General features: G+C 35.1%; 1 protein-coding gene across 2 annotated transcripts in view; it reads left to right on the top strand.

Moving 5' to 3' along the window:
- Positions 1-14128, top strand: part of TTC21B (tetratricopeptide repeat domain 21B) — a 74438-nt gene that overhangs the window by 39716 nt on the left and 20594 nt on the right. For both annotated transcript variants that reach the window (XM_076005616.1, XM_012761172.2), the window contains 5 exons: positions 142-280; positions 4220-4326; positions 11104-11292; positions 12144-12254; positions 13246-13327. In XM_076005616.1, coding sequence (XP_075861731.1) covers positions 142-280; positions 4220-4326; positions 11104-11292; positions 12144-12254; positions 13246-13327 — 628 coding nt within the window. The remainder of the gene's footprint in view (positions 1-141; positions 281-4219; positions 4327-11103; positions 11293-12143; positions 12255-13245; positions 13328-14128) is intronic.

The following is a 14128-nucleotide window of genomic DNA, read 5'->3' as shown; positions in this document are numbered from 1 at the left end:
ACTGATAGACAGGTATATCCTAAGATGCTTGCTGGTTATTTCCAGTTGTGCATGTGCTTTAAATCTGTGATATAGAAAATATCTATGCTTGAATGCCATTCTCATTGCCTTTTTTTCATAAATGAAATGAATTTTGCTTAGGCAATCACTTATTATGAAGCTGCTCTGAAAAGTGGACAACAGAACTATCTTTGCTATGACTTGGCTGAGCTCTTATTAAAGTTGAAGTGGTATGACAAAGCAGAAAAAGTTCTTCAGCATGCTCTGGCTCATGAACCTGGTATGTAAGTATTTCTGATTTTAAAAATGTAGAACTGATAAATCTGATATTTTTATTTTTTATTATATAAATATGGATTTGTAGTCTCAATATTTTGTATGCATGGTTGATTATACAGATACATATGTATTTTTATCAGAATGCCACTCTATTAAAATGAGGTATTTTGCAATCTAATAAAAGATTTGTAGAAAGATAGCTTACTTTCCAAAATGATACAAAGTCAGTTATCTTTGAAATTGCAGCTACCTCTGGTGTTTAAACATGTTAACATATTTATGATCTTTACTTTTTTAAAAAAGTAACACATGGCTCTTTTTAAAAATTCAAGCACTATAAAAGAATATAATGTGTAAGCCATCTGTTTCTCTTATGAATTCCATTTGCCTTGTTCTCAAATTACCTCCTTAGAGGCAGTTTGTGATTTAATATATATTCCGTGTGTGTGTGTGTGTGCGCGTGCGCACGCGTACACATACGTATAAGTGTATTATAGTGTGATTTTTCTTTTTAAAAAATGTACTGTTTTTCCTATTCTGCAATTTTTTTCCACATACAACATGTCACAGATACAGTTTGATGTCAGTACATTCATATTTTTTCTATCCAATAGCATCATAATGTTTCATAACTCTGTAAATTATTTAACTTTCGCTCAATTCGTAGGCATTTAGTTTATTTTCCACTGTTTTGATATAAACTATGTTACAGTGAATATTCTTGCATCTCTTTCCGTGGTATACACTTGCTCGTATTTCTTAAAAGTAAGAGTAGGATGCTTAGTCAAAGGGTTTGTACATTTAAAATTGGTTTGGGCCGGGCGCGGTGGCTCACGCCTGTAATCCTAGCTCTTGGGAGGCCGAGGCGGGCGGATTGCTCGAGGTCAGGAGTTCAAAACCAGCCTGAGCAAGAGCGAGACCCCGTCTCTACTATAAATAGAAAGAAATTAATTGGCCAACTGATATATATATAAAAAATTAGCCGGGCATGGTGGCTCATGCCTGTAGTCCCAGCTACTTGGGAGGCTGAGGCAGAAGGATCGCTCGAGCCCAGGAGTTTGAGGTTGCTGTGAGCTAGGCTGACGCCACGGCACTCACTCTAGCCTGGACAACAAAGCGAGACTCTGTCTCAAAAATAAAATAAAATAAAATAAAATAAAATAAAATAAAATAAAATAAAATAAAATTGGTTCGAATACTATCAAATTGCTTCCTTACGAGTTTGTACAAATTTACTTTTCTAAGATCTTTATTTTTTAATAAAATCTGGTGCTTGTTCACTGCCAGAATTTAAAGATTACAGAATAAAAATTGGATTCTCTTTCACTCTCCAGAGAAAACCACATTTAATGATTTGTGTATCACCCTAATCAGCCTTCCCGCCCCTATCTTTTTGTTTCTATCATGCCTATAATTACATACCACTTTTTTCTGCCTGAATGAATTATAGTATATCTATAATGAGTACTATGCATTTTTCGTTTACTAACTTCTTTCCTTGTTGGCAAATATAGCTCTTTCTTAATTTTTGGCATTGGTAGAGTATTCCACTGTGTTAATAGCATAATTTATTTGACGAGTCCCCTATTGATGGAAATTTAGATTAGATAAAAGTTGAAAACAGTACTGAGATAAAATTCTTGTGCATTTACCTGTGTACTTCCTAGAATTGAATCTTGCCCCATGTTCTTTCATAAGCCTACCCAACATTATATACTATTAATCATGAAAAAAATAAAGTAAAAACTTATTATAATTTGGATTTCTTTGACGACTGGTAGGATTAGCCATTATTTTGTTTATAGGTCTAATTTTCTTCTAGGAATTGCTCCTTTATATCTTTTGTCTTTAATCCTTTACCTATTATTTGTATTGTAGATATTTTTTCCTAGGCTGTCCTGTCTTTATCAAATTTGTTTATTATATGTTTGATCAGATAGAATATTTAATGATCATATATCATGTCTGCCTATCTTTTCTTTTATGGACTTCTGAATTTTTTATCATTCTCTAAAAATGCTTCCCTAATCCTAACATTATAAAATATTTCCATATGTTTTTCTAGCATTTTTGTTGTTTTAATTTTTATATTGAGAACTTTAGTCCATGTACTTTAACCCACATACAGTTTTTTACTATATAATTTTTAAAATGGACAGCCAATGTTATTTTAGTGCCATTTATTGAAGTGCCACCTTTATCATATAATAAACTTTTTCATATACATGACTCTGAAAACGGGAATCTGTGTTTTGTTCCCTGAAGTAATCTTTCTTTTCTTTTTTTTGAGACAGAGTCTCTCTTTGTTGCCCAGGGTAGAGTGAGTGCCGTGGCGTCAGCCTAGCTCACAGCAACCTCAAACTCCTGGGCTCAAGCAGTCCTCCTGCCTCAGCCTCACGAGTGGCTGGGACTACAGGCATGCGCCACCATGCCCAGCTAATTTTTTCTATATATATTAGTTGGCCAATTAATTTCTTTCTATTTTTAGTAGAGATGGGATCTTGCTCTTGTTCAGGCTGGTTTCGAACTCCTGACCTTGAGCAATCCACCTGCCTTGGCCTCCCAGAATGCTAGGATTACAGGCGTGAGCCACCGTGCCCGGCCAATCTTTCTTTTCTTTTGCCAATATATTTACTGTAGCTTTAAAATATGTTTGGATATATGATAAGACAAGCCTGCTCTGAGTTTTCTTAATATTTCCCAATGTCATTTAATTTAGCTTTGATGATGTTAATATAATTACTGTATAATAATTATGAATGTATTTACTGTATAAAGTTATTAGTTTCATAAACATATGTGCGTGGGTCTGTCTGAGTTTCTATTGAAACACTCAAAAGACCTATAGGTGGATGTGCAGTTTGAGAAGGTTAGAGGGGGAGAGAGAGTCAATTATTATATGTTTTACTTACATTCGGCATATTATATTTACATAATATAAATACTTTCACTTAGTAAATATTTTCTGAGCACACCCTGTGGTATACTTTTTGTCTTCACATACTTTTTATTTATTATTTTATTAGTACATTAATCTTTGAGGCAAATATAATTACTCCAATTTTTTAATTAATCTGAAACTCAGTTTTCTTGATGTGTTCCTGGGTAGTACACCTGGGTTCCAATAAACATCTTAAACTTAGCATGTCTAAAACCCTAATTCCTGATCTACCTCCCCAGATCTGCTCCACATGCAGCCTTCTTCATTTTATGAATAACAACTTCATCTTTTTTTGTGGTTACTAAGAGCTAAAATCTTCGCCTTCAACCTTGCCCTTGGGAGTGCTATTGACTCTACCTTGTGAATGTGTTCAGAATCCTTCTGCATCTCACTAATCCCACTGCTGTCACTGTCACCCTTAGACGTGTCTCCATTATGTTTTTTGTTTTTTTGAGACAGGATCTTGCTCTGACACCCAGGCTCTAGAGTGCAGTAGTGTCAACATAGCTCACTACAACCTCAAACTACTGAGCTCAAACGATTCTCCTGCCTCAGTCTTCCCAGTAGCTGGGATTACAGGGGTGCAGCACCACATCCTGCTGATTTTTCTATTTTTTGTAGAGATGGGGGTCTCTTTATGTTGCTCAGGCTGGTCTTGAACTCCTGGCCTCAAGTGATCCTCCTGCCTCAGCCTTCCAAAGTGCTTCAGTTACAGGGGTGAGCCATCATGCCTAGTCCTGGATTATTAATTCTTAATAAATATATGTGTAAGAAAAACCTCTAGTTGTCACCCAAATCTTTAACTTTTCGTCCAGCCAGTTTTTATCCTAAATCTTTGTTTTAAAAATGGGTCATTCTTCAGTTAACTGACTGAAATTTTAAAAATTTCCTTCACTGTTTTTCAAAATAACCTTTTCTAAAGACAAATTTTAAAAATTATAGAAAAATGTAAACACTTAAGATGAGCATTTCTTTCCATTGAATTCCGTTCTTCCATAGTAAATGAACTGTCAGCTCTCATGGAGGATGGACGTTCTCAAGTTCTTCTAGCAAAAGTTTATAGTAAAATGGAAAAACCTGGTGATGCAGTCACTTCATTACAGCAGGTAAATGAGTTTGTTTGTGAGTGTGGTCATGGCATGGGAGATGGTTGTAGAAAGGAATATGCCACATGTCTCTTTTGGCCCAACAGTCACAGAAAATATGTCAAAATAGAAATAATGATTAAATGCTTATGGATTGTACAATTTAAATGTAGTATTGCTAATTATTATAACAATTAGGGAAAGTTGGTATTTTTAGTCCTGTTTTACAACTGAGGAAACTGGGCTTAATAACTTGTGTGAAGCCATGTGACCAGTGTCATAATCAGAGTTTGAACTCAGTGCTTCCTTCCTCCATTCCTTTAGATATTCTTTCATTTCTGGTAATATTTTGTGGTTCTCCAAGTAGAGTTTTTTTACACACATTTCCTTACATGTATTCCTAAGTGGTGGTTGTTTTCTGATGATTTTTATATTTCTAGTTTGCTAGCAATTTTTTATAAGTGACTTAAAAATATTATCAAATACACTCTCTGTATCTATCAAGACAGTCACAATGACTTTTCCCATTTTCTTAATGTATTGTATTAAACTGATTAATTTTCAAATGTTAAACCAACCTCATATTCCTGAAATAAATGTGACCTTGTTACAGTTTTTTTAAAGTATATTGCCAGAATTTAAAGGTGTTTGCTAATATTTTGTTCAGGGTTTCTACATGTATATTCAAGAAATAGACTGATGCTATTTCTTAAAGTTTGGAATAATTCAATACTGAAACCATTGGGACCTTCAGACTTTTTTGATGAAGGTTTTTATTAGTGGATGCAACATCTTTAATAGATTTCACACTGATCATTTTTAAATTTCTTTTGTCAATTTAGATGATTATATTTTTTAAGTAGTTTGTTCAGTTCATTAAACTGTCAAATTTATTGACATAAATTTGTTCATTATATCTTTTCTTTTGAATGTCTATAAGAGCTGTAAAAAATGTCCTCTTTTAGGCCGGGCGCTGTGGCTCACGCCTGTAATCCTAGCTCTTGGGAGGCCGAGGCGGGCGGATTGCTCAAGGTCAGGAGTTCAAAACCAGCCTGAGCAAGAGCGAGACCCCGTCTCTACTATAAATAGAAAGAAATTAATTGGCCAACTGATATATATTTAAAAAATTAGCCGGGCATGGTGGCGCATGCCTGTAGTCCCAGCTACTCGGGAGGCTGAGGCAGAAGGATCACTCAAGCCCAGGAGTTTGAGGTTGCTGTGAGCTAGGCTGACGCCACGGCACTCACTCTAGCCTGGACAACAAAGTGAGACTCTGTCTCAAAAAAAAAAAAAAAAAAAAAATGTCCTCTTTTACAGACCTGATATTAGTAATTTTATTTTCCTTTTTTTTAATAATCAGTTATGCTAGGGATTTATTATCATATTAATATTTTCAAAGAATCAACTCTTGCCTTTTCTGACCTCATTAAATGTTCACTTTTTACCTCATAATTAGTCTCGTCTATTTTCTTTGTGTTTGGTTTACCAGTCTTTTTTTAGCCTCTTGAAATAGTATGTTAGGTAATAGATTTTTAGCCTTTGTTCTTTTCTTATTCATTTAAGGCAATAAATTTTTCTCTAAATACTGCTTTAGTAGTGTCCCACAAGTTTATTATTATTTACTTCAAAATATTTCTTCATTTTCACTTTGATCACTGCTTTGACCCATGGGTTATTTTAAAGTATAGTGTTCAATTTCTAAGCAGTTCTGATTTTTTTTGTTATGTTTTTTGATGTCGATTTCTAGTTTAATTCTACTGTGGTTAAAGACATACTTTGAATGATTCAATTTTTTGAAATTTGTTGAAGCTTGCTTTATGTGCTACATGATAATCAGTTTTCATGCAGGTTTCATGTGGATTCAAAGTAATGTGTTTCTAGTGTTACTAACAGCTATAGTCAGGTCAACTATGTGTCAATTGGGTCAGGTTGATTTGTTCAGGTCTCTTCTGTTCTTAGGGTTTGGTTATTGTTTATTCATTTGCTTGCTTTGGTCTGTTTGTATAATTTGCTTTTATGAGAGATATACTAAAGTCTTTCAGTGTGATTGTGGATTTCTATTTCTCCATTTGGTCCTGTATATTTTTGTTTCATTTATTTAGAAGATATATTATTGAATGATCCAAATTTAGAATTATAACATTTTCCTGATGAATTAACTCCTTTATAGTTAAAAAATGACTTTCATTTCTAGTAATGCTTCTTTCTTTAAAATCTCCTTTGGTGTTTATATAGCTACTTAAGATTTTTTTTGGTTAGTGGTTTCATAGTATAGCTTTTTGCATTCTTTTGCTTTCAGACTTTGCAGTCTGTGTTGAAGATCTGTCAGCATAAAATTACTTTTTTCTCTGACAATCTAATATTGTCATTAGAATATTTATTAACATTTAATATAATTATGATTTATATTTGGATTTATATCTGCCATCTTATAATTTATATTTTTAACTTTTCTTTCTTGACATATTAGTTTGCTATGCTGCATAACTAATTACCTCAAATTTAGTGGATGAAAACAATATTATATTACAGTTTCTATGGGGCAGGAGCCTGGGCACAGCTTAGCTGGGACCTCTGCAAAGCTATAGCCGAGGTATTGGCCAAGGCTGGGTCCTCATCTGGAAACTTGTCTGGGTAAGAATCTGCTTCCAGGCTCTTACAGGTTGTTAGCAGAATTCACTTCCTCAAGGCTGTGAGACTGAGGACTCTACCTTCTGGTTCACTGTTGGCGGGAAGGCACCCAAGAACCCTAGAGGCCTGCAGCTCCTTGCCCAGTGGGCCAGCTAATCTGACCTCTTACTTCTTCAAAGCCATCAAGGGAAAAAGTCTCTAGAGTGAGTCTGCTAGCAAGACAGAGTCTTAAATAATATACTGCAATCATGGGAGTGACATCCCATCACATTTGCCGTATTCTGTTGGTTACAAGCAAATTCCATGTCTCGCCCCATATACAAGGAGAGAGGGAATCTTATCAGGGAGTGCAGGAGAGGCAGGGATCATGGGAGCCACCTAAAAGTCTGTCCACCAAATAAGTGCTCCAAACCTTTTTTTGAATGACTGAAAGGAAATCATAGATTGGCTCTTTCATTCCAGGAGAATTTATAGGACAAAAGTCACCATTTAATATATTAACTATCTTTTCTATGAAAATAAAATCTAAGTAAATGAGAAATAAAGAACCTCTGTGACATAAAACACTTAACAATTTTATAACTTTATAACTTCACATAGTTGTCACTCGTATGTACAGATACTTGTTTTTCCTTTTCACTTAACATCTAGATTTTTCCAATGTATATAGTTCGATACACATCATAGAAAAAATAGTATGATATTCCCATTTAATTGGTATAGTTTATTTTGAGGTTGTCTGGGGTAAGTGTATACAATAAAGGAATTAAAATAGAAAGAGAATTAAGAAGTCTATAAAATAAAGATGTTTATACTTTATTCTACCGAAGAATTTGAAGGGAATTACAAGAATATACATTATAAAATAGGAAGGGGAAGGGAAAAGGAAATGTGTTAACAATCAAGGCTAATATAGTTATTGTAAAGGTTAATTAAGTTCAGCTCAGATCTGTCTGGAAACCAAGGAAAAACATGGAATCTTACCAATTTTTCAAGAAAATTTTATTGCTAACACTAAATTCCATATGAAAATGTTTCTTAATGATCATTGAATATATTCTTTCAGAAACTAAGCATTCTTTTATAAAATATTTTTAATAGAAAATGCAAACACTTTTGTTTAAAAATTCCCCCAATTATATATCTTTAAGAAAATGGCAAAGCATCACACAAAAATCTAATTCATAAGTGTGTTTCTCTAGAAGGCTAAGCTAATAAGGTGCACATATTTGGCTTTGTAGAGATTCAGCTGTTTCAGAGAGAGAACTCAAGATTACTTAGAAAATGAATTGCGTATCTTTTATACATAAGATGACTTTATAATTTATCATTTATAATTGAGTGATTTGGAAAGGGTAAGAGGGCCATATTAATAATTAGGCTGAAAAAAATAATAATAATTAGGCTGAGACAACAGGTATAAACATTGAGACTGTCCTCAAGGCCTAAGCTTCTAATGATACAGGCACTTAAGTTGTTGGATAAAGGGACAGCTGTCCCCTGGGGGTAATTTGCCAGGAGCCTCTGCTGCAGATATCTGTTGGACTTTCTCTTTTGTTTTCACTGTCATTCTTACCCTTGTAATTCAAAGTCCAGGTACATAATAGGATAGGGCCATAAGTGAAGGAACCTCTTTCAAAACAAAGTGCTTGCAGGTGGCTGCTTAGGAGCTTGTGTCCTTGGGGTGGGACTCTTACAACCCCCCCCCCCCCCCCCCCCCCCGCCATCCCGCCATGTGCTGAGGGTGCCCACCTCCACCCCACCCTTCTGCCGAGGGAGGACATATGGGTACATGATATGGGTACATGGAGGTGTAAGATTGCCAAGATGTGAGGATGCAAGGACCCCTTCCTGCCAGATGGAGATCATCTTATTTAGACCAATTGTTTTCAGAGTTTTTTGACTATGATCATATACATATGCAGATGTATATAAAACCATGAACATAGATATATACATATATATTAATATATATAACCCAAAATACACAAATGTAGACATTCTGCTATACTTATATAAACACAGTAATTTAAGGAAAATAAAAATTTCATGAAATAATATTAATCTTTACCATGTGCTATATACTCATATTTTCAAATCTTTTTATTTCTAAAATAATGCTATTATACCCATCTGAACCTGTAGTGTAAAAAAAATCTACAACAATCTGCTTTAAACTATCTTCATCAAATACCATTTGTCAACCAATATTTTGATAGGAGTCCCAGAAGTGTATCCTGTAGCATAACATATGACTGGGCATTTACTATTTGTTAAATGAATGCATTAGTTAATGAATAGTTATCTACAGCTCAAAATTAAATTTTATTTGTGAAGGCCTAAAGCATAGAATTTCTCTGTCTGTTATTAAAGGAAGATTTCAGTGTTCCAGAAACCAGACGAATGGGAAGAAAGGCTATTATTCTTCCAATGTAGCAACCTACTCTACATTCTTTTTTTCTTTTTTTTTTTTTTTATTTCAACATATTATGGAGGTACAACTGTTAAGGTTATATATATTGCCCATGCCACCCTTCCCCCTCGAGTAGAGCTTCAAGCATGACCATCCCCCAAATGTTGCACATCTCACTCATTATGTTTGTATATACCCATCCCCTCCTCACCCCTTCCACCTCCCCGACACCCAATAAATGTTATTCCTATATGTCCACTTAGGTGTTGATCTGTTAACACCAATTTGCTGGTGAGTATATGTGGTGCTTGTTTTTCCATTCTTGAGATACTTCACTTAGTAGAATGGGCTCCAGCTCTATCCAGGAAAATATAAGAGGTGCTATATCACTGTTGTTTCTTAAAGATGAATAGTACTCCATGGTATACATATACCACATTTTATTAATACACTCATGTATTGATGGGCACTTGGGTTGTTTCCACAACTTTGCAATTATGAATTGTGCTGCTATAAACATTCGAGTGCAGGTGTCTTTTTTGTAGAGTGTCATTTGATCTTTTGGGTAGATGCCCAGTAGTGGAATTGCTGGATCAAATGGTCGATCTACTTGTATGCTTTAGGTTATCTCCATATTGCTTTCCACAGAGGTTGAACTGAGAAGGCCCACACCTTCTCTTTGCATAACATAGGACTATATGCCATCAATTAATTTGTCATTTCCTCATCATTAGACATTTAGGTTGCTTCCAGGTTTTTGTTTTTGTTTTGCTGTAACTGTTTTTATAACAAATAATAGAGATTTTTTTTTTCTTTGCAACAGATAACAAGTTTCCTTTTTTCCTTCTAAATAATGTCCTTAATACCTTCCCAAGAATGAAACAACTAAGTTCAATAGCCCAGTTAGTTTTACCAAGTTGGTGTGTTTTGCTGGGGTGCTTCTCAAAAGAATTGGACTTACTGGCTGAAACTTGCCAATATTTAATTTAATAGTTTTTAGAAATTTGCTATTTTATTAATTTAATAAATATTTTTGATTTTTACTTATTTAATTATAGCATCTAGATATGTTTTCCAAGTATTTGTTTCATGGTTCCATTTCCTTTTTTTTTTTTTTTTTTTTTTTTTTTTTTTTTTTTTTTGAGACAGAGTCTCGCTTTGTTGTCCAGGCTAGAGTGAGTGCCGTGGCGTCAGCCTAGCTCACAGCAACCTCACACTCCTGGGCTCCAGTGATCCTTCTGCCTCAGCCTCCTGAGTAGCTGGGACTACAGGCATGTGCCACCATGCCCGGCTAATTTTTTATATACATATCAGTTGGCCAATTAATTTCTTTCTATTTATAGTAGAGATGGGGTCTCGCTCTTGCTCAGGCTGGTTTTGAACTCCTGACCTTGAGCAATCCGCCCACCTCGGCCTCCCAGAGAGCTAGGATTACAGGCGTGAGCCACCGCGCCCGGCCCCCATTTCCTTTTTAGTGAGCTTTCTGTATATATCCTTAAAACAGTGGGAAAACACTCAAGAATTTTATATTACTATGTTTGGAAAGACATATGCAGCCTGGCTCATTTGCAAACAAGTACATTTTTGATATCTCAGTTAAGACATTTTCTTTGGATCAAGCTTTGTTAGATCAAGGGCCACTAATGCTTAAATAAATTTTCTGTAAGATTATGCCACTTGTGAGTTACTGAGAATTATTTAATTTCCTTTCTTTACTTTTTTTTAAAATTTCTTGTCATGCTTATTTTTTCTAGGCTAGAGAATTACAAGCTCGGGTACTAAAACGTGTTCAGATGGAACAGCCAGATGCAGTTCCTGCTCAGAAACATTTAGCGGCTGAAATTTGTGCAGAGATTGCAAAACATTCTGTTGCTCAGCAAGACTATGAAACAGCAATTAAGTTTTATAGAGAAGCTCTGGTTCACTGTGAAACAGATAATAAGGTCAGTACTTTTATAAAATGTCAAGCACCTTTTATTTCAGATGTCATCTGATTTCCCCAAATGTAAAATTCTTAACAGCTTATTTATAAAGAAGATTTCAAAAGAAATGTAACAAAAATACAAGTTTAAAAAATTAATATTTCTAGAAAATTTTCAAAATACATGATGCCTTAGGAAAAGGTTATGAATATTAGTCTAAAAATTATAGTGGAATAAGTAATACAAAGCAAACCTGCAAATTCCTTCTTTTTATTATTCATGTAAACACTCAGTAAATGATAAAGAATAAAAGATAACTATATTCTAGAATTTAAAGATTAAGATTGAATATTTTTATTAATATAATTTTTAAGATGAAGAGCCAAACAACCTTTAGTAAATCATAACCAAACAGGTACCTTTGTCAGTAGTGGCTAACAGAGTTGTAATTCTAGTTTTAAATCTGAAGAATGACTTAGAGATTGTCTGCTCGAAGCTTTTTATTTTACAAATAAAGAAGCAAGGTTAGAGAGGTAAAAGGGGCTTGGCTTGGCCCTTGTGGAAAAGCTGGGAGTAGAATGCGATCCTGCTTTTAAGACCAGAGTTCTTTTCACAATGCTTTATGTCTCTCTACTTTTCAAATGAGTTGCCACCTATTTTTCTGGGGCTTTTGTTGTTGTTGTTGTTGCTTTTTTTTTTTTTTTAAGTATGAAATAAAGACAGGCATGCGTATAGTTTTTCTTATCTATCATACTTGACATTTTTATTGCACTAACTTTTGGTTAACTAAATTTAATCAGTGTCCAGATGTTTTCCTCATTCACTTTTTATTCCAGAATAGTGTCTGACTAAGCTTATGTTGTGCTTTATAGATAATGTTGGAATTGGCACGATTATACCTAGCACAAGATGACCTTAACGCCTGCCAGCGGCATTGTGAACTACTTCTCCAGAGTGACCAGGATAATGAAGCTGCCACCATGGTTAGTCCAAGAGACTTCATTCAGTACTATAAAAATTATGTTTTATATTCCTCTTGGAAGTTTCAAATTTTACCTCATGAGGCAGGCTCATGTTTGCTTTTGGAAGCAATAACATATTTCTAACATGAGTACATTTTACCGGCAAAGACCAAGAATCCTTAGCATTTTATTTATAAGAACAATAACAAACCTAGATCAGGCCCCAACCTGCCCTTTTGGGGCTAGTTAATTTTACTTTATGCCTAAGGGGATGCTTGGGCAGGTAGAGTTCATGTGGTAAAGCTATAATTTGCTAAGGACTAACTTTTAAGTACTTACTTAGGCATGCTAGACTGATTTAAGAGTTTCAGTGGAACTTTTAGAGATACAGGGAAAAAAAACACATGTATCATTCTAAGATGGTCTGTTTTAAATGGAGTTTTACTTTTTTTCTTTTACCTGGGTTAAAGTATTCGTGAGCTTTTCAAATAGCTGCATGGATGACATTTTGTGAGGTTCATTTAAAGTTATTATTGTAGCTAAAACAAAATATGTCTCCCTCTTAAAACACATAAGAAAATCTCAGTAGGGCTTGCTCATTTTAAGTTCCTTCAAAACACTTATGATTTAAGTTTTGTTTTGTTTTGCTTTTAAATATTCTTGTTGCCATTTTAGTCAAGTCCAGTAAGGCATCTTGTCTACAAGAGTGGATAGAGTGTGCATTTCCCTTCGAATTTCTATTTTTAAAACAACCACTAGAAATGTATCGTTTGCTAAAAATACAGTTATACAGACAGAGTGTTCTGTTTCACATCCTTGATTATCTTCTGTTATACTCATCTGCAAGCCATTCTGCTCAAGGTGTGCTTGAACTTTAAATGGCTCCTTTTTATAAAATGTTGCCCCGCCTCATGTTTTTCATATGTGTTTTCATAGCCCTAAATCTTAATTGGAAGAATATGCTTTGTAAAATATATGGCAGTATTTTTAGAACCAACTTTTATCTTCATAGATGATGGCTGATCTCATGTCCAGAAAACAGGACTATGAACAAGCAGTATTTCACCTGCAGCAGCTTTTAGAACGCAAACCAGGTAAATTCCCACTGATTATATTTTCTTAGTGCAGTCAGCCCCCTCCTTTCTTTGTTTAGCTGGTATACTCTTACAAAAACCCAACAGTGGTTGAATCCAACTCTGCTTATTCCTCACATGGGCTTGAGCTACCGAAATGGAAAATGCAACACTGTTGACTGGTCTAAGGTTAAGTTATGACCACAAACTTCCAGTGGGCTTTCAGGAGCTGCCTGGCAATCCTACTGTATCTCAATAATGAATTCAATCTTTTCTCCTGTCTCCTTAAGAGACTCTTTCTCCTTTTCTTGTCCTCAGCTCAAAACTGTGCCACCCACTTCACTAAGAAACTTAGTGGAAAAGAACTTCTCTATCCCCTGTCACTAAGTGTACCCACTCCCCAGCCTTTGTTCCCAGAGGTCTGTGACCCCACCTGTGGCTAGTTGCCCACTGTGTGCACTGCAGGCCACCCCCCACCTACCAAAGGGTAGGTAACCCACTTCTCTCTCTCTTGCATTATCATTTTTTTCCTAATCAGCAAACAACCACACTGTGACATCTCCCTGCTTTAAGTTAATAAATAAAAACCAACTCTTAATTCTTATCCCCTATGATTATTCCATCTTTTCTCTGTTCTCCTTGACAGCAAATTTCTTCTAAAGGATTTGGAAAGGCACTGTCTTCACTTTGTCTCCTCCATTCCTGCCCTCCAGGGAAATCACTTCTACAGTGTGGCCGGTGACCTCCGTGCTACCAGAGCCAGTGTTCAGTCTCAGTTCTCTGCTTACTTAATCTGTCACCGTATTTGGCACCATTCCTTCC

The sequence above is a fragment of the Microcebus murinus genome, chromosome 8 (genome assembly GCF_040939455.1).
Source record: "Microcebus murinus isolate Inina chromosome 8, M.murinus_Inina_mat1.0, whole genome shotgun sequence".
Taxonomy (NCBI): Eukaryota; Metazoa; Chordata; class Mammalia; order Primates; family Cheirogaleidae; genus Microcebus; species Microcebus murinus.
This window is presented reverse-complemented; position numbering and strand designations above follow the sequence as displayed.